This window comes from Pagrus pagrus (genome assembly GCF_965226575.1).
Source record: "Pagrus pagrus genome assembly, chromosome: 2".
In the NCBI taxonomy this organism is placed as follows: Eukaryota; Metazoa; Chordata; class Actinopteri; order Spariformes; family Sparidae; genus Pagrus; species Pagrus pagrus.
Genome location: NC_140186.1, coordinates 755,522 through 775,704, shown reverse-complemented (window position 1 = coordinate 775,704; position 20,183 = coordinate 755,522). Strand labels below are relative to the sequence as shown.

Sequence of the window (20,183 nt, the reverse complement as noted above, 5' to 3'; positions counted from 1 at the left end):
GGCTAGAACAACCGCAGCCACTCCAGCGGCTGTACCATAACGCGCCCTTCCAGACAACGCTCGTGTTCCCGCCGGCTGCACCGTGGCACGTTTCAGCAGCGGCTCTCCAATCAAGCAAAAAGAGCCAGACAGGAAGTCAGACAGTGGAACGGCATTGTGCATCCAGTCAATTTTCAAAATAAAACACCCTGTGTAAACTTGGGATCTAACACACAACAAAGTCAGAAATATTAACAATTAACACACTTAAAACAGATTAAAAAAAGAAATGATTTAACTACGTAGTCGAGGAGGAAGGAAGAATGATGAAATAAACACAATCTGAACAAATCAACAACACCAGGCAGGCATGACGCTCTGCCTCTGAAACGCTTCCAGTGGGATATGAAGCAGCCTGTAGGACGGAACAAAACAGCTAACAGAGTCGAGGGGTTGGTTTGCCTCTGAAAGCTTGGTTGTTGCAGTAAACAATAAAGACATCATTAAAGCAGAGAAACATTGTTTGTTTAATGAAGATACATTTTTGAGCCATGACATTGAACAAGAGTAATTTATAAAGAATTTTATTACATTTAAAATGGCAAAAGGAAATATTATTTATTCAATTATTCCCTGATAGGACTGGTGAATTAAACATTAGCATGCTATTTATATCGGTAAAGATCAGCAGCTGTGTTAACTGCTGAGGAGAAACATGGCTCATTAAGGCTACAGGGGAGAGTCTTGCAAGCTGCCTCAAGCATTTCTTTCCTGATGCAAGAGGTTAGCATTCCCACACTTGACTTCAAAGCCAGAAAGATGGAAAGGAGATGGCTATTAGCATAGATTAGCATACACCTCCACTTTCCAGCAGCTGTTAGTTTAAACACTCCACACTGGGATGGGATGTGTCTCAGGAGATGGTTTTTCCATCTGATCCTTCAAGGAGAATAACTACAGCTGCATAATAATCTAATGAGACAAATATATCCAATAATATAGCTGCTGTTTCTTCTAATATTAACTAGAATTAACAAAAATGTTTTCTGTCTGATTGCCGATACGATAAACTCACACACTGTCCTGCCCACAACAAGATCTGATTGGTAACATGCCACAATTAATAGTCAATGAACAATAAAATAATCTGAAACTGCAAAGTAACTAAAATGATCAAATACATGTATTGGAGACTCCTCCTTGAACCGACACCTTATCGTGGTGGAGGGGTTTGAGTACCTGAATGATCCTAGGAGCTATGTTGTCCGGGGCTTAATGCCCCTGGTAGGGTCTCCCAAGGCAAACAGGTCCTGGGTGACAGGTCAGACTAAGAGCGGTTCCAAAGCCCCCTATGAAAGACACAAGATCAAGGATGTTTACGTTAACCCGAGTGGTGTTATGTTGTTGGACTTCTGTGCTAGTCACAGTTTGTCCATAACGAACATCATGTTCAAGCATAAGGGTGTCCATCAGTGCACGTGGCACCAGGACACCCTAGGCCGGAGGTCAATGATGAAGAGAGGGGCTGAGCTGTCAACTGATCACCACCTGGTGGTGAGTTGGATCCGCTGGCATGGGAAGAAGTTGGACAGACTTGGCAGACCCAAACGCATTGTGAGGGTCTGCTGGGAACGTCTGGTGGAACCCTCTGTCGGGGAGGTCTTCAACTCCCACCTCCGGGAGAGCTTTGACCAGATCCCGAGGGAGGCTGGGGACATTGAGTCCAAATGGACCTTGTTCTCTGCTTCCATTGTTAACGCGGCTGTTCGAAGCTGTGGTCGTAAGGTCTCCGGTGCCTGTCGTGGCGGCAATCCCCAAACCCGGTGGTGGACACCGAAAGTAAGGGATGCTGTCAAGCTGAAGAAGGAGTCCTATTGAGCCTGGTTGGCTCGGGGGACTCCTGAGACAGCTGACGGGTACCGGCAGGCCAAGCGTGCTTCAGCGCGGGCGGTCGTGGAAGCAAAAGCTCAGGTCTGGGAAAAGTTCGGGGAGGCCATGGAGGAGGACTACCGGTCGGCCTCGAGGAAATTCTGGCAAACCATCCAGCGCCTCAGGAAGGGGAAGCAGCACTCCACCAACACTGTTTACGGAGGAGGTGGGGAGCTGTTGACCTCAACTGGGGATATCGTCGGGTGGTGGAAGGAATACTTCGAGGATCTCCTCAATCCCACAGACACGCCTTCCACAGAGGAAGCAGAGGCTGGGGACTCGGGGTTGATCCATTCATCGCCCGGGCCAAAGTCACGAGGTAGTTTGGAAGCTCCCCGGTGGCAAAGCACCTGGGGTGGATGAGATCCGCCCTGAGTACCTCAAGTCTCTGGATGTTGTGGGGCTGTCTTGGCTGACATGTCTCTGCAACATCGCGTGGCAGTCGGGGACAGTGCCTCTGGACTGGCAGACCGGGGTGGTGGTCCCTCTATTCAAAAAGGGGGACCGGAGGGTGTGTTCCAACTACCGGGGGGTCACACTCCTCAGCCTCCCTGGTAAAGTCTATTGCAGGGTACTGGAGAAGAGAATCCGGCCGATAGTCGTACCTCGGATTCAGGAGGAACAATGCGGCAGGGTGCTTGAGGGTTCATGGGAGTTTGCCCAACCAGTCCACATGTGTTTTGTGGACTTGGAGAAGGCATTCGACCGTGTCCCCCGTGGCATTCTGTGGGAGGTGCTTCGGGAGTACGGGGTCGGCGGCCCTCTGCTAAGGGCTGTACGGTCCCTGTACGACTGGAGCAGGAGCCTGGTTTGCATTGCCGGCAGTAAGTCAGACCTGTTCCTGGTGCATGTTGGACTCCGGCAGGGCTGCCCTTTGTCACCGGTTCTGTTGATTATTTTTATGGACAGAATTTCTAGGTGCAGTCATGGGCCGGAGGGGATCTGGTTCGGGAGCCACAGGATTTCATCCCTGCTTTTTGCGGATGATGTTGTCTTGTTGGCTCCTTCGAGCCAGGACCTCCAGCATGTCCTGGGGCGGTTTGCAGCCGAGTGTGAAGCAAATTTAGACACAAAGATATACATTTTTTTTTACTACAAATGAATATTGATCCCAAATATCGGTTTTCAGTCTCAAATATGTGAAAAACGTGTGTGGGAGACTCCTACAGAGAACACAGAGACACTGAGGAATTACGCCAGAACCAGAACCCAAACCCAGGATAAAGAGGTTGAGTGAATGTGGTGTTGAAGGTGTGGAGGTGGATCAGTGTGTCAGAGGAGACTCTGTAGAAGGACAGAGTGCCAGCAGGACAGTCCACATACACTGCTACTCTGTTAGAGTCAGAGGAGAAGAAGGAGACGAAGGAGGAGTAGGAGGGAGAAGAGGAGGAGGAGGAGGAGGAGGAAGGAATGTCTGTTTTTCTGTCATTGTGACAGACAGAGTAACCATCTAAATCAGAGCAGAAGAGACTCCAGGACTGATTATTCCCTCCAAACATACAGTCAGCACTGTTTCCTCTCCTGCTGATTCCTCTGTAACTCACTGATATATGAACCATTCCTCTCCACTCGACCTCCCAGTAACCGCGACCAGTCAGACCATTTCTACACAGCAGCTGAGGCAAGTAGTCCTCAAACCTCTCTGGATGATCAGGATATGGCTGCTGCTCTTCCACTACTGTCACCTTCCTGTTGTTGTCAGACAGTTTGAGGTTTGTGTTTACTGTGTTTGTGTCCACTGTGAGTTCACAGACATCTGATGGAGAGAACAAGACACAATACAGCAGCAGTTTATCATCTAACACAGCTGATGGTTTATTTGTTGCTTTATTAGCAGACTGACTGTTGTAGCAGACCAAACACAGGAATATGCAAACTCTGTTACTGTTATTTAATTAACAAATCTTACAAGCTCTTAGTGCCTCCATGTGATCTTATATGTTGCACATATTGATGACAGAAAGAGTGGGTTTTGAATTTGCCAGAGCGTATAATTCAAATATCAATTTACTTTAAGTAGAGGCCAGTTCTCTTTCCACACAAAGGGATTCATTAGTAATCAGTAACAGAGTGCCAAGGATCCTCTTTCTTCCAAAATACACCCCTAGACTATAAAACCTTACAACACATGCCGTCCTCGGCCTCTTGCCTCTTGTCTGAAGACTTTTTGGCTCCATGCATCCCAACTCTGCAGCCTGTCTGAATGCAACAAGACCGGAGAACACATGCTGTGTGTCTCCTCTGTGGCCTCAGATAGGCCTTGTCTGTTAGTTTAATATCTGTATTTATAATTCATTCAGGCCTTATCATTCATCCACTCTAATTGTATACATGTAAATATGTTTAGTGGGCCTTATTCATCATCTGTGTCCCTTAGTAGTTCAATAAATATCTTGAAGTAGTTGTATTTGTGTTTTCCTTTATGACAGAGATGAAGGTCAATGTAATCAGAATTTACAACTTTAAGATATAAGACTGATTAATTTGATGTGATTAATTTTCTTCCTAATTAAAGAATCAATCGATTAATTAATCAATGGAGATGATGCCGATTGCATAATATTATTTTAAATGTGTGGTGAGAATGCTACATTTTTAATTCAGAATTTTACAATGACTGGACAGTTCATGCAGATACACAAGCTTTAGATTTAAACTACCTTAACATGTTCTGCCTTGTTTTCATCAAAGTCACACTTACACTTCCTCAGACCAGGTTTCAGCCTCTGCTCTCCACCATGTTCCACCCTGGAGGAAGAAACAAAGTCAGAATGAACAGAACGATATTTCTGTATTGATCAGCACACCACACTGGGTCTTTCCAGTAACACAACCACAAATACAGACGTGATTAAAAGAGCGAAAAAATAATAAAAGCAAGAGGGAGAGCTCACAGTCGAAATACCCTAATATTTATCATCCCAAGGAAATGATCAGTACATTTCTCATCCTATTACTCAATTGGTTGTTGGAATAATCCCCATAATGCTTGCTTACTAAAATAATCAATAGCTGCAACCCTTTATGTTACTGCGCCTATGTTGAAGCACTTAAGTTTGAATGCTTGAAATGCTCCAGTCACACACTTGATCAACCTAAATCACCAGCACGTGGAGTGTTGCACCATCGCCACCACTGCTGTTGGTGATCATTTAACAAACATAAAGCACAAATTTAAAAGACGTAAAAAATGTAGTCCAGCCTCAGAAACAACCATGTCTATTGTACCTGAGAGTGTCCAGTCTCCAGTCTGGATCCTCAAGTCCAGCCAACAGCAGCTTCACTCCTGAGTCTCCTGGATGATTGTAGCTCAGGTCCAGCTCTCTCAGATGGGAGGGGTTGGATCTCAGAGCTGAGGCCAGAGAAGTACAGCCTTCCTCTGTGATCAGACAGCCTGACAGCCTGGAGACACACCGAATATTTCATTTGATTTAATCAAGTCTTACAATGTGAATTCACTGATCACATGCCAATAATATATTTAATCAACTTATGCTTTTGTTTGAACTATGCAGGGGGGAAAAAAAATGAAATCGAATAAAAAAAATATAAATTATTAGTATTTTTGACTACAATATACATTGTTAAATCATGCATATTTTAATGGTATATTTTCTTTTAATGTACATATTAAATAGTAATTCAAGCTCAATTTAAATAATAATCATCTGTTAAATGGACGCTGAATCCTCACCTGAGAGTCTCCAGTTTACAATGTGGACTTTCCAGTTCAACACACAGCAGCTTCACTCCTGAATCCTGCAGGTCATTGCTACTCAGGTCCAGCTCTCTCAGACTAGAGGACTGGGAGCTGAGAAATGAGGACAGAGCTTCACAGCTTCTCTCTGATAGATTACAGCCCCTAAGCCTTAAAAATATGTACAGCGCAAATGTGAAAAATCATTGTCCTTCATATTTGATTTAATGTACACTTACATTTTGGTATGAATTATCATAGGAGAATGAAAAATACTGCTGAAAATTGGATAATGTGACAGTTGTGTTTCACCCTTTACAGGTTTTTCAATCCTGACCTGAGAGTCTCCAGTTTACAGTGTGGACTATTCAGTCCAACAGACAGCTGCTTCACTCCTGAATTCTGCAGATCGTTGTTACTCAGGTCCAGCTCTCTCAGACTAGAGGACTGGGAGCTGAGAACTGAGGACAGAGCTTCACAGCTTCTCTCTGACAGATTACAGCCACTCAGCCTGAAGGAGAGTTAGTGACAAAGACAAACACTGATACTGGTTAATGAAAAGGGTAAACACTTCTGCTCTTTCTTTAATCTACAATGTTAAAAACAATCAGACTTATACTACTACTCTTATTGAGTTAGTAAGTGAGCAATCAAGGATGATGATCCCAGGTGAAGAAAAGATTTTTAGACAATTAGTGTCTTTCATTGTATATATTACTGGAAACAAAAGCCCTTCACATGACTTAAAATCTGACTGACTTAAAAGGTCTCATTCTTGTACCATTGATTCATTGTCCTTGAAAAACTTAATTTCAACAATAGAAATGTGTAAAATGTTAAAGTAGTATACTGCAGAATATTACTTTGAAATGGCTTTATAATTTAGTTCTACTCCTAAAAAAAACCCTAATCCATAAAATTCAGATGATCTTCCTCCAAATCTAGCCGACCATGTTACTATCAGCTACATCACTAAAAATGACAGCCCATAAACATAAATTATTTATTTCTCTTTGTCTAACTGGTTGGACCTTATGCTACCTTTCCTATGCTGAGGCACCAGAGTTTGAATTCTTAAAATGTTCCAGTCACACATTTATTTATCCATTAAGGCTTGAGTATTTCACCATCAACACCTCTGCTGAATCATCTTAACTATCCTAAAGCACAAACTTTGAAGAAATAGAAGATGTAGTCCAGCCTCAAAATACACAAACAATTACGTCCAAACAATCTTGTCTCATATACCTGAGAGTGTCCAGTCTCCAGTCTGGATCCTCGAGTCCAGCCGACAGCAGCTTCACTCCTGAGTCTCCTGGATGATTGTAGCTCAGGTCCAGCTTTCTCAGATGGGAGGGGTTGGATCTCAGAGCTGAGGCCAGAGAAGTACAGCCTTCCTCTGTGATCAGACAGCCTGACAGCCTGACACAAACACACACACACACACACACACACACACACACACACACAGATATATATAGAGAGAATAGTATTTCATTTGTTTTTGTCTATTCTTTCCTTATTTGTGTGAATTCACAGATTTAATTTAGCTTAATGTTAAATTTTCTCATCAGTCACCAGCTTTGAAATGCATTAAGTAACATCAAATAAGAACAAATAATAACCTCTCAGCAATAAATTGTTTTAACATGAAAATGTAAATAATTTAATTTTGACCACCCAGGAGGAGCACAACAAGCTGTAAAATATTGAAACGATAACATATTGGTAATGTTTTGACATATCTGACTCTTTAGCTGCTAGATGTTCCACTTTCTTTTTAAGCTAGTCTCTAACTGTGTCTGTTTGCTGTTTCCTGCTGGGTAGGCAGTGTAGAGTGGGTTTATCAAAGCCTGTTTGACAAAACAACTGCCAGCTCCTGCTGTAGAGGATGTTGATGAAAGCAGGGAGACTGAATCATAACTGTAAAATTATAGGTCCAAGAACAGAAAATAAAGAGCTGAAAGATAATTCAACAGTTTATAGAACTAAGGGGTAGAGCAAAGTCATTTGTTAAATACCTGTTGGTTTGTCACTATGAGCAACACGTTTTATATTACACATGGTCACTTGATCCATTGTAAATGTATAAATACTGATTAGGACAGCTTAAATGATTCCTGATTGACGCCTATGCTGCATAATTTAAAATATATCTCTTTTTTAATTTCTGTCAAGCAACATTTAAGTGGTCATCTGTTAAACTGAATCCTCACCTGAGAGTCTCCAGTTTACAGTGTGGACTCTTCAGTCCAACAGACAGCTGCTTCACTCCTGAATCCTGCAGGTTGTTGTTACTCAGGTCCAGCTCTCTCAGACTAGAGGACTGGGAGCTAAGAACTGAGGACAGAGCTTCACAGCTTCTCTCTGACAGATTGCAGTCACTCAGCCTAAAAAATATGTACAGTACATATGTGAAAACATTTCTCTGTTTGATTTGACTTAAAATTATATTTTTGTACTGTCAACTGACAACACCACTTGACAGTTAGTTTTCATCAGTTACAGTTTTATCTTTTCTTACCTGAGAGTCTCCAGTGCACAGTGTGGACTCTCCAGTGCGGCAGCGAGCAGCTTCACTCCTGAATCCTGCAGGTCGTTGTTACTCAGGTCCAGATGTCTCAGACTAGAGGACTGGGAGCTGAGAACTGAGGACAGAGCTTCACAACTTCTCTCTGACAGATTACAGCCACTCAGCCTGAAGGAGAGTTAGTGACAAAGACAAACACTGATAATTTTTCTGTGCTGAATATGAATATTCATGAAGATAAGATTTTCAGGTGATTAGTGTTTGTCATTGAGTACATGACTGGGATCTAACAGCAGTTGATGACATTTTCATAAATTATAGTCATATTTCTGGGAATGAATCTTAAGAAAGAATGCAGGTTTTTCAAGTTGTCAAGTAATAAAATCTTTTCCCGGGACTTAGATTTAGTAAGATATAAACTAGTTGACAACAACCCCACACACATTATAAACTTAGTTTCTACAGTTATTTGCTCACTTACAGAGCTTTGTTGGAGGCTTTGACCACTGGCAGCAGCCTCAGAAGAACCTCCTCTGAAGCAGAGTATTTCTTCAGGTCAAAGACGTCCAGATCTTCTTCTGATGACAGTAAGATGAAGACCAACGCTGACCACTGAGCAGGAGACAGTTTATCTGTGCAGAGACTTTCTGATCTCAGGTACTGTTGGATCTCCTCCACTAGAGAACCATCATTCAGTTCATTCAGACAATGGAACAGATTGATGCTTCTCTCTGGAGACAGATTCTCACTGATTTTCTCCTTGATGTACTCAACTGTTTCCTGATTGGTCTGTGAGCTTCTCTTCTTTTCCAGGAGGCCTTCAGGGAGAGTCTGACTGGTCTGCAGTGAAAGACCCAGAAGGAAGCGGAGGAACAAGTCCAGGTGTCCGTTTGGACTTTGTAAGGCCTTGTCAATAGCAAACCTGTGGACATTTGTCACAGACGTTTTGCTGAAAAACATTCTTACCCATTCCATTAAGGGTTGAGCTAGCTCTGACATCACATTCTTGTTTTTGTTAATGAGTGACATCTCTACATACAAAGCTGCCAAAAACTCCTGAACACTGAGATGGACGAAGCTAAACATCTTGACTTCATCATTCTTCCTCCCACGTTCCTCTTTAAAGATCTCTGTGAACACTCCTGAGAACACTGAGGTTCCATCGACATCAATGCCACTCTCATTAAGATCTCTTTCATAGAAGATCAGGTTGCCCTTTTCCAGCTGGTGGAAAGCCAGTTTTGCTAATGACTCGATGTACTGAATGCACGTGTTTTGGTCAAACTGTTTTGGGTCATATTTCTTCTTTGTCTGACGAATCTGAAACACCAGGAACTCTACATACATCTCAGTCAGGGTCTTGGGCAGCTCTCCTCTGGTTCTGGTCTTCAACACATCCTCCAGAACTGTAGCAGTGATCCAGCAGAAGACTGGGATGTGGCACATGATGTGGAGGCTTCGTGATGTCTTGATGTGGGAGATGATTCTGCTGGCCTGCTCCTCATCTCTGAATCTCTTCCTGAAGTACTCCTCCTTCTGTGGGTCAGTGAACCCTCTGACTTCTGTCACCACGTCAACAAAATCAGAATGAATCTGATTGGCTGCAGCAGGTCGTGTGGTTATCCAGAGACGAGCAGAGGGAAGCAGATTTCTCTTGATGAGGTTTGACATCAGCACATCCACTGAGGTGGACTGAGTCACATCAAAATCTGTGTCCTGGATTTCATCAGTCGAGCAGTCCAGTTGAAGGCGGCTCTCATCCAGTCCATCCAAAACAAACACTAGTTTGAATTTGCTTCTGTCGTAGTTGGTGTTTCCTGATGACTGCAGAGCTGTAAAGATGTGATTAAGAGCCTCTTCCTTGATGTCTTTGGTCTCCCGAATACAGTTGTGAATGAGCTCTGCCAAACGTAACTTTTTCCCCTTCCATGAATTCAGCTGGCGGAAGGTAAAGGGGAATATGAAATGCACATCTTGATTCAGTTCTTTGTTAGCCCAGTCCAACACAAACTTGTGCACAATGAATGTTTTTCCAATTCCTGCGATTCCGCTGGTCAGTACTGTTCTTACGGGTTTATATCTGCCGGAGGGGGGTTTGAACATGTCACTGGGTTTAATTGGCTTCTCTGTTTCTGTTGGCTTCACCTCCATCTGAATGACCTCATGTTGTTTCTTGGTGTTTGCATCACTCCCAGCTGTGATGTACAGCTCTGTGTAGATATCAGCCAGATGCTGCTCATCTTTCTTCTTCATCCAAGCTTCTTGTGCACACATAAACTTGTCCTGAAAGTGCACCTGAAGCCTTTCTTGGTAATATGAGACGGGTTGTGGCTCTGGTACTGGAACCATCACATCTGTTTTGAACGTAATATTTAAAAGTTAGAATGCTGATGAGCTTAACTGCAGCTTAACTGTTTTGCTGCTCAATCAATCATATTTGACACAATGAGTAATGTCTCTGTGTTAGTTCAGGCAGACCAGCGTTTTTAAGTTATGCTTTAATCAGCTGATTCACCCTTAGTGGCTCACTCATCATCTGCTCGGCTACCAGCTGACCTGTAACCTCCAATCATATTCATGCTGATCACAAAATGGTCATACAGACACAAAACAAAGTGGGCTGGCAAACAATTAGGAGGCAGTTTGAATAAGCAGTGATATTGTAATCGTTTTTTCCCATGGACAGTACACATATTTCCCTCTTACTGCAGCTTTTAGCAGTTGTGTAACATGTGTGTAAAATTGTTTGGTTAAACTAAGAAGCTGCTCTGGTCAGCTGTTTTCAGTTCTGGACATCAGGAGTTCATCTCTGTCCAACATACAGCTTATGGCTGATCCTTTATTACCTATAAGATATAAAATATGTCGATGTTAACCTGTGCCATGTAGCTGTATTGTTCCTGATTTGTATTTGTGTTTGTATTTGCATTTGATAGAAACGCAGGTGATATTAATTTATTGTGTAACTTCAAATGTTTTGCATGGTGTATCCCATCTGCAGTGGCTTCAGAAAATCCTCACCTTTTGTACATGCTGAGTGAAATATTGACTTATAAATTGATAAAATTACATTTTTCAACAGTTATGTTACACAGTAGTAGCCTACATAAAATCACATTTTTAAAATCTGTTGCAAATGTACCTTCAGTCTGAGAAAAGGAAGCTTCTCTGTTCGCTGAAGTTTCTTCAACATCACTGGCATTCACTGTAACAGAGAGAAATAATGTGATTATAACTGTTTCATATGATTATTGCAATATGTATCAACACCTCCCTCTCAGCCTCAAAATTCAAGTAATACACATACAAGGTACAACGTAATTTATTTGTTGTTATACAACTCATGGTTGTATCATGAAATGGAAGTTTCGTTATAACATTTTATTTATTATAACAATATAACATCTTTGAATTTTTATATTTCCAGTATATGCAATGAGTATCAACATTTTCAAATACTAAAGTTTCAAAGTAATTAAAATAATCCTTCTTGGGAAAGTCTACAGTCAAATCACCCAAACAATTGGGTTTTCAGCTCCCAAGCTATATTTAATAATATTAAATAAATATATATATTTAATACATTATAAATAAATATTTTTTTATGCAGAACCAAAAAAACTTGAAAATGTGACAGAACTGCATTAATACTACACAGAATCAAAATTTGACTGCAAGAAAGTGAAAACTAGTGGAGATATGAATTTTGGAAAATGACAGATTTTTCACTCACTCACTACTTCCTGTTATTAATTTGATTACTGTAACCAAAAGATCATTAGGGTCTCTTGGATGTTCAACACACATTTCTACCCAATTCAGTGGAAAAAGGGCAATTTCTGAGGTTTAGAATACAAAAACAAAAATGTTGAAATTTAGCTCAGAGAGCCAAACTTAAAGAGTCATAACTTAAAAAGTATTTTTATATTTGGAGTACAGCTGTAGGATTGTGCAAGGTGTCATGAATTTAATAGCATACAATTTTCCAAGAAAATCCATGACATGAACTGAGAAAAGTTTTGGATTTTGGATGAGTTGGCGTGAAATGACCCAGCAGCAAAAAGATGGTAATAATAACTTTGACTGTGTGTGAGCACCAAGTCCACCTCTCCTCATCCGGCTGTAGTCCTGCACCTCGTCAGCTCAGAACAGGGTCTGCCCATCGAGTGCAACAGCTTAAATGTATTGTATTGTATGTAATGTATGTATGTACACCTATGTAGAGGTGTGGTGTCACGCCACATCTTTACAGAGACATGTCTCCATCGCATCTGTACAGAGACCTGTCTCCACCGCATCTTTACAGAGACCTGTCTCCACCACGTCTTTACACAGACCTGTCTCCACCGCGTCTTCACACAGACCTGTCTCCATCACATCTTTACAGAGACCTGTCTCCACAGCATCTTTACACAGACCTGTCACCACCACATCTTTACAGAGACCTGTCTCCATCACATCTTTACACAGACCTGTCTCCACCGCGTCTTCACACAGACCTGTCTCCACTGCGTCTTTACAGAGACCTGTCTCCACGGCGTCTTTACACAGACCTGTCTCCACGGCGTCTTCACACAAACCTGTCTCCACTGCGTCTTTACACAGACCTGTCTCCACTGCGTCTTTACACAGACCTGTCTCCGCTGCGTCTTCACACAGACCTGTCTCCACTGCGTCTTTACAGAGACCTGTCTCCACGGCGTCTTCACACAGACCTGTCTCCACTGCGTCTTTACAGAGACCTGTCTCCACCGCATCTTTACACAGACCTGTCTCTATCATATCTTTACAGAGACCCGTCTCCATCACATCTCACACTCAATGGGCGTACTGTTTTCTGAGCTGGCAGAGTTCAGGACAGCTACAGGACAAGGACATGTGGACTTTGTCTCTATCATCACCATCTTGTTTGCTGCTGTATACGTTCACCCAGACGCAGTATAAACTGTATATACACATGTATGTTCTATTTGTGCAGCATGAAGGAGTTTTCATTCTGTTGACAGATTAATTGAACCTTGAACCGTGATTTGCAATTTTTGGGGACATCAAGCCCATTTTCTTCTCATGTTTGCATGAGTTTAAACATATAAAGAGTTTAGACATCAGCTTGTGTCTCATTGCAGATTTACTGTCTGTCCTTTCATGTTTGTCGCTCTGTGACTGACCTTTTGGTCCTGAGCTGCTGTCTGACAAAGTCTTCACCAGATCATTCCGGGGTATCTTTGTTAAGACTCTCTTGGTCACCTCCACAGCTTCAGGAAGTGGGAACGCCTGGATCATCAGATCAACTATGTCCCATGTCTGTGCGTTCTCCAGCTTCCTCTTTGGGATGGTTGAGGAGTTTTTCATGTGTTCATATTTTAGGAAATACTTAAAACGCTCCAATTCCTCTTCTCCGAGATCATCCAGAGTCTTTAGGAGAATCTCATTCGTCATTGTGGCTCCCTGGTAAAATCAGAGAATATTGTTAACTTCAGGGACAGTTATGTAACAGTTGTTTTATTTCCTGTCTGTTAAATCTGCTAAATGTTGTGACTGTTTTGACAAAGGTATTTAACACGTCTGGAATGACTGAGGAGAATGATCAGATGTTATGACTCTCGTCTGCTGTGACTTAAACAACATTACTTGACTTACTTTGACTCCATGGGACATATACTGTACAGTAGATCTACACATATATAATAGACATGGGACAATATGAAAATATCATCAAAAATTATTGCAAAGCAGAATATTATCCTCATAATCATCAAAAGATGCTCAAAGCTAAGCTAAAAAAAATGGCATTAAAACTGGAGTCACTTTACCATACACTTTAAGAAACACATTTTTTATTGCATCACAGTCTGGACACACATCTTTTGAAACATCCTAATGACTGTCTACGGTAAGAGTTTTCCCTGCTAAACACGGTGGGTTAAGGCTCTGATTGGATGACGAGTCAGGAAGGGAACTTTTGTCGGCATTACGGACGGCTAGTTGATACAACACGGAAACAGCAATAATGGAAAAATGGATGAATAATCACAGAAGACGTTCAGTGTTGGATCAATTATTGTAGATTTATATCCTCCAAGAACACACAAGCTTCTGAAAGGAAACGATCACAACGTGGCCTTTATTGAAGTGGCACAACAGTTAGCTGTAACCATCGGTACAAAAAAACCCTAAGTCCTCCCATGTAGTGTTCAAGAGATATTAAATGTCTTGGACGACATGGTCTATCCCAGAATTAACATCTTGTGTCCAGTATGTCTGATTTTTCTCGTCAGTCCCTTATTTAGCGCTCGTTGGCGAGATAGTCTGGTCAACGCAGTTTATTTTCAGACAACGCATCGATTTTTCTTTTGCCTGACCGGACAACATCCACATATCTGATCTGATGACAGGTTCAGGATTTTGGAGATGAGGGCTCCCCCTTGTGGGCGTGAACGAGCCGGTTCAGTGAGCCGGCTCCCATCTGTGAGCTGTGTTTTTTAAATTTTTAAAATAAATTAATACAATATATTTTAGTTCCACATACGTCTGACTTAGTGAAATTAAGACCCAAGTGTGGTGAGACTTCAGTATGTTGTGCTGGTTGCCAAGATACAAAACATACTTCTTAAAAATAAAGTGCTCAACAAACTTATTAGTGTTTGATGTTTTTACATTATTTATGTTTTTTATAACAAACATGTAGAATTATGTTTTTCTGGAAGCTTTAGTATAATTACACTCAATAACTTAGTGATATATGTGTATACAAACCCATCAGAGGCCAAAATATGGCTAAATGTGGCTGAATTGTAAAAGTCAGGAGTGGCACTAACTAAAGAGCCAGCTGATCGGACTCTCCAGAGCTCTGATCACTGCTGGCCACTAAAAATGAATCAGGATATCAGGATCAGATGGGACGTGTTAGAGAGCTGGACAGCTTTTTAATGTCACAGCTGAGGAACAATCCAGAGAACGGATATTTACCACGATCAACTGATCCTGAGTGTTTATAATCACCATTTATGATGACATCTTATCCCTGAAACACACACACATGATAATCAATCTGCAACTGCACGAGACATAATATTTAGATTGGTATCATAATAATGTATTTACCTTTCACACAGAAAGAGGAGCTGTTGTTGATTCTCCTGCAGATCTCTGATGGAAAACAACATGAAGAGCACTCGACAGCAAACAGGAAGTACGATCTCACTTCAAATATAGAGGAGAAAAGTATGTGACTGACTGAACGCAGACTAAACGTTGTGACGATGGTGACAACTTTCTCACAGGAAAGTGTGTCCTCATACAGGAAGTGTGAGCAGTGCCTGCAGTTTAAAGAACACGACCAAGTTGATCTGTTAACAGAGTTGCTTTCTGAAACGATGAGTACAACATCTACAGCCGTCAGTCCAGATGAGACTGACATGAAGCTTCATCAGTGTGTTGAGGACGCAGACGTGACAATGACACTGTCAGTATTAATTCATGTAGTTAGAATTAGACAACACTTCACCACATATAAAACTGTGAACAGAATGTAAAATTAAGCACGACTTGTGTCCAGAAACACATGCAAGTAAAATCCATTCATATCATTTTTCACTGCTGTTGTGTTACCCCTCGTGTGTGTGTGTGTGTGTGTGTGTGTGTGTGTGTGTGTGTGTGTGTGTGTGTGTGTGTGTGTGTGTGTGTGTGTGTGTGTCCGTGTGTGTTCCTGATGATTTCTGGTGAGCCTTCAATAGGAACAGAAACCAGGAACTGGCTGTTGTTCCTGTTTGAGGGTGATAATGTGACTGACTGAGTGCAGCCTCTGTGCTGTGGGTCAGTAACTGTGGACAGGAAGTGAGAGCTGTCAGGTTTCCACTGCAGCTGAGACACAAACATCAAGTTCCCCACCAGAGGAAACAAGTAGATGACCAGGTTTACACAAACATCAACGCAGCTCCATCTCCACACCTCGGACAGTCAGACCATATTTCCCTCACTCTCACCATAGATACAGACCCCGGATGTGTAGAAATAAACCATCTATCCAGACAGTACAGGTGTGGTCTGAGGAAACCACCTCAATGCTGCAGGCCTGTGTGAGAGCACAGACTGGGATATGTTTGCACAGGGAGCAGACCTAAAGGTGCGTTCACACCGGACCTTTTATTTTTGCTCCAAAAAAGTCGCTCTGTTGCTCAGCTACAGTCGCTCGTCGGCACAATGCAACAGATCGCTCTGATAACGTCATTCAAGCGATTCCAGTGAATTTCACGTCGCTCATTTCTTCCCATTTTCAACGGTATACGCGGCTGACAGCGGCCCAGTTTGACGAGCTGTTGGTGAGAATCGGAGGCAGGATTGCCCGGTTGGACACCAACTACAGGCGCTCCATCCCAGCTGAGGAGCGCCTGGCCATTTGTCTCCGGTGTGTGTGCGTGTGTGTGTGTCCAGTGTCGGATTTAAGAAATTTGGGGCCCAAGGCAAAGGCAGGCATGGGGCCCTCTGAAATGAGAAGACAACACACAAAACAACAGGTCAATTATACAGACACATACGTTTTAACAGAATACACAGTATTATGTGTTTTACCTGTTGTCCCTCTCTTCCTGTCCCTTTTTCACGCTGTCTCTCTCCCTCATTCTGAAAACAAACACACAAACACAGTATCAGGCTCTGACCCAGTGGTGAAGTGTCAGTATATTTACTCAAGTGCTGACGTAGACATTTTAGGATTTCATGCAACTTCAGTTTTGTCTGCTCCGCTGTATCTCAGAGGCAAATACTGCACTTTCTACTCCACTACTGTGCATCATTTACGTTGCTGGTTACATAATTCAAACCCTTCCTGCCCAGTGAAAACCATGTACCCTCAAAATGATGATGTAATGCTAATATTTGTGATAAACTGAAAGAGTCTTCCTTTGTGGGGCGACTTCTTCAGCCAAAACTCTTTAAAAAACCGTCTTGGGCCGCTGGAAAATACATCATGACAAGACTTCAGTGAAGTTAGTTTTAAGTTGGATATTCGACATTCGCAGCCACTCCAACATTTCAAGTGCACCCGTATTGCAGACATGATCCCAACATGATCGCTATGGCTGAAGAAACTGCACATGCGTTCTTGATCGCTGATGAAACTGAAGCAGAAGAGATCCCCCTACTTTTCAACTCTGCACATGAATTACACTGTGTTAATCCTCTCAATGGGCAGATGGGATGTGGTGTGATTTTTAATATTTAATCTCACAAATGTAACAAATAGAAATACAAACTTTGAGGTCATACAAAGTGGATTTTTCTAAAATGATAACTACTTTTCACTGTGGTCTAAATGTGTCAATCATAACTTTTTATTTGTTTAACGATGCCACTGTTATGACTGAGGTGAGTCAGAGCGACTGGGCAGATTTCAGCCCTTGGAAGTCATTTATTGAACAAGAATTGTCTACAAAGTAGATTTATATAAAGACACTGTCATTTATAAACCACACAATCCCTACATTTAAGAAATTGAACTACTGAATTAACAGTCCAAACGTTCTCACAGCTACATATACAGGCTACACATGGGGAGGACAAGCAGCAAAGGTTTCTTATGATCTTTATTTACTGATGTATTTATATTTGTAATTATATACATGTGGCAGTGGGGTGTGGTTGAGGCGCCGGCTGCTGGAGGAGAGGGAGGAGTGGCTCAGCCGGTGCTCAGACAGCTGGACAGAATCAGGTAATCAATCACCAATATAAGCACGCTTGTAACCTGGTTCTGGTCTCTTGCAGTAGGCTGGGTCCTGGGAGAGGACCGAGCACCCGAGACGACAGGAGACGGCAGGCAGTCATTCCCCTCGGCCGCGTTACCCTCAGCCGCGACGGCTGTTCCTTTCTGTTTTATCTGTTTTTGTGTCTGCCGGCTGGTAAATAAAACTGTCATCATCTTCATCCCACGCTGTTGCCTCCTTCCTGCCCTTCCTGTGAGCACCGAGGCTCACAATACAGTATATCAACCACACAACATATGTCTGTTAACAGATTAAACCTTCATTGCACATGAGATTCATATAATCTAACATTAAATATAACCAATACACAGAAAATAAGAATTATCGACTGAACGTAGTCCTAACTAAGAGTTTGTAGTCCTAACTAAGAGCCAATCAGCTCTTTGATCAGGCGACAGCCAGGCGTTTCCCATCATGCCCTGAGGTCTTGCAGTCGGTGGAGAGCAACTGCGGCGCCTGGCTCTAAAGACTGCGGCGCCTTGATCTCGCGAGGTTATCGTTGCAGGCGCGTCAATGACGTCGGAGCAAGTCGGGATCAAGTCGGACACAAATCTAACCAACATGCATTGTGCGGTGGTCGCCGGTGATCGATTCTGCGCAGGCCTGGCTCATCTCCAACGAGCCTATTGTAAAGCCGGCTTTGCTCTTCCAGACCGGCGGAGTTGTATTACGTTTCCATGGTTTCAGTAGTTGTCATAGTTACACATAGATTATGGCAGACAATCAGCGCTGAGCGACAAGCGTCTGACGGCCAGAGACTTGGGGTTTCTCATCTTGAGCGACTGAGCGACTGAGCGATTGAGCGTTTTTTCGCTCCGTCGCTCGGACGCTGTCGCTCGGAGCCCGTTTGCATTGACTTAATATGTAAACTTATTGCCAGCGACAAAAATAAAAGGTCCGGTGTGAACGCACCTTTAGACTGTAACCACACAAAGGACAGCCCTGGGTTAACAGACACAACGGGAGGCAACCGCCATTCCAACATTAGGCCCCAAATGTCGGAATGGCAACACTTCAACCTTTAATGAAACATCCCATCATTCCGACATTTTTTGCCTCCTAAGGTCGGAATGGTGGCATTTATTTCTTTTTAAAATGTCTCGCCATTCTGACACATCTTTTAAAAGGGTTAGGGTTATTGTAAAACTTTGTCGGAATGCCGGGACGTTTGCATGTCGGAATGGCGGTATGTCGGACTTTTGGGATGTCGGACTGCCAGAATGTAACCAGACACAACCCACACAGGTCATCACTCTGGTGAACAGTTCAATCAGTCACACAGACTGCTTTGTTACACATTCACAGTTTTTCAATGATGAGACGTGCTTGAAGCAATTTTCACGTGGCGCAGTGTCGTGACAGCCTTTCAGCGTTGAAACTCACACTGACGTCATGACGCTAACATCGCTGATGTGCAGATATTCATGAACATCAGTGGAGGAGAGGATAATAGTAATCATGGCTGTACAGACACACAGATCTGTACGATGACACGTCTGCTCTACAGAGACGGGACAGAAAAGGAGCTGCTGGAGGAAAGCGAGTGAGGAAGTCGGACTACCTGGTAAGTCGTGGAAATATGTCTCAGCATAGCTCTGGTCGATCCGAACTCCATTCAGGGAACAAACATTTTAAAAGTAGTTCACTGACCGACAGACCTGACGCAGCAGAGTTCAGGCTTCTAACAAGGCGACATGATGTTATTTCAGCGTCTGGTCCGTTTATTGAGTCAGATCACAGAAACCTCTTTGTTCTGGTTCACAGTTACTTTTATTCACGTTACTCGTGAGGGTAGATTTTAAAATGTATAACCCTGCGATCAAACTCACGCAGGTCTTTCCTTCCTGCTGCTGTGAGACTGAACAGCCAACACACACACACACACACACACACACACCAAATCAACTTCAAACTGTGAACTCTCATTATACCAGTGTGCAATTATGTAGATATTTGTTGTCTGTTTTATACGTTTGACTTGTTTATTACGACTGTTTTAGTTGATGCTCTTTATTTTTGCTGCTGTACTATTGCAAGTTTCCCCGTTGTTGGACTAATAAAGGATCTTATCTTAAATCCAAATTTGAGAATTAGAAAACTGAAGTTTTTATAGATTACCAATAAAATGTATGCACTAAAAATTAACACAATTAATCGCAGATGCATTTGTCTCATCTCTCACTGTGTGTGTGTGTGTGTGTGTGTGTGTGTGTGTGTGTGTGGATGCTAGCTAACTCGTGGTCGGTTGGGAGTTGAACAAAAAACTTAAGTGGCCGTGAAATAAAAA

General features: G+C 42.5%; 1 protein-coding gene across 1 annotated transcript; it reads right to left on the bottom strand.

Moving 5' to 3' along the window:
• Positions 1–540: 540 nt before the first annotated feature.
• Positions 541–15,328, bottom strand: LOC311265413 (NACHT, LRR and PYD domains-containing protein 3-like). Its single transcript, XM_084367035.1, has 12 exons — positions 15,240–15,328; positions 13,304–13,583; positions 11,278–11,340; positions 8,617–10,489; positions 8,130–8,303; positions 7,822–7,995; positions 6,854–7,027; positions 5,943–6,116; positions 5,603–5,776; positions 5,137–5,310; positions 4,610–4,656; positions 541–3,664 (listed from the first exon to the last, which is right to left on the bottom strand). The coding sequence occupies exons 2-12, from the start codon at positions 13,572–13,574 to the stop codon at positions 3,072–3,074; spliced, it is 3,891 nt and encodes a 1,296-aa protein (XP_084223161.1). The 5' UTR covers positions 13,575–13,583; positions 15,240–15,328; the 3' UTR covers positions 541–3,071.
• Positions 15,329–20,183: the final 4,855 nt, after the last annotated feature.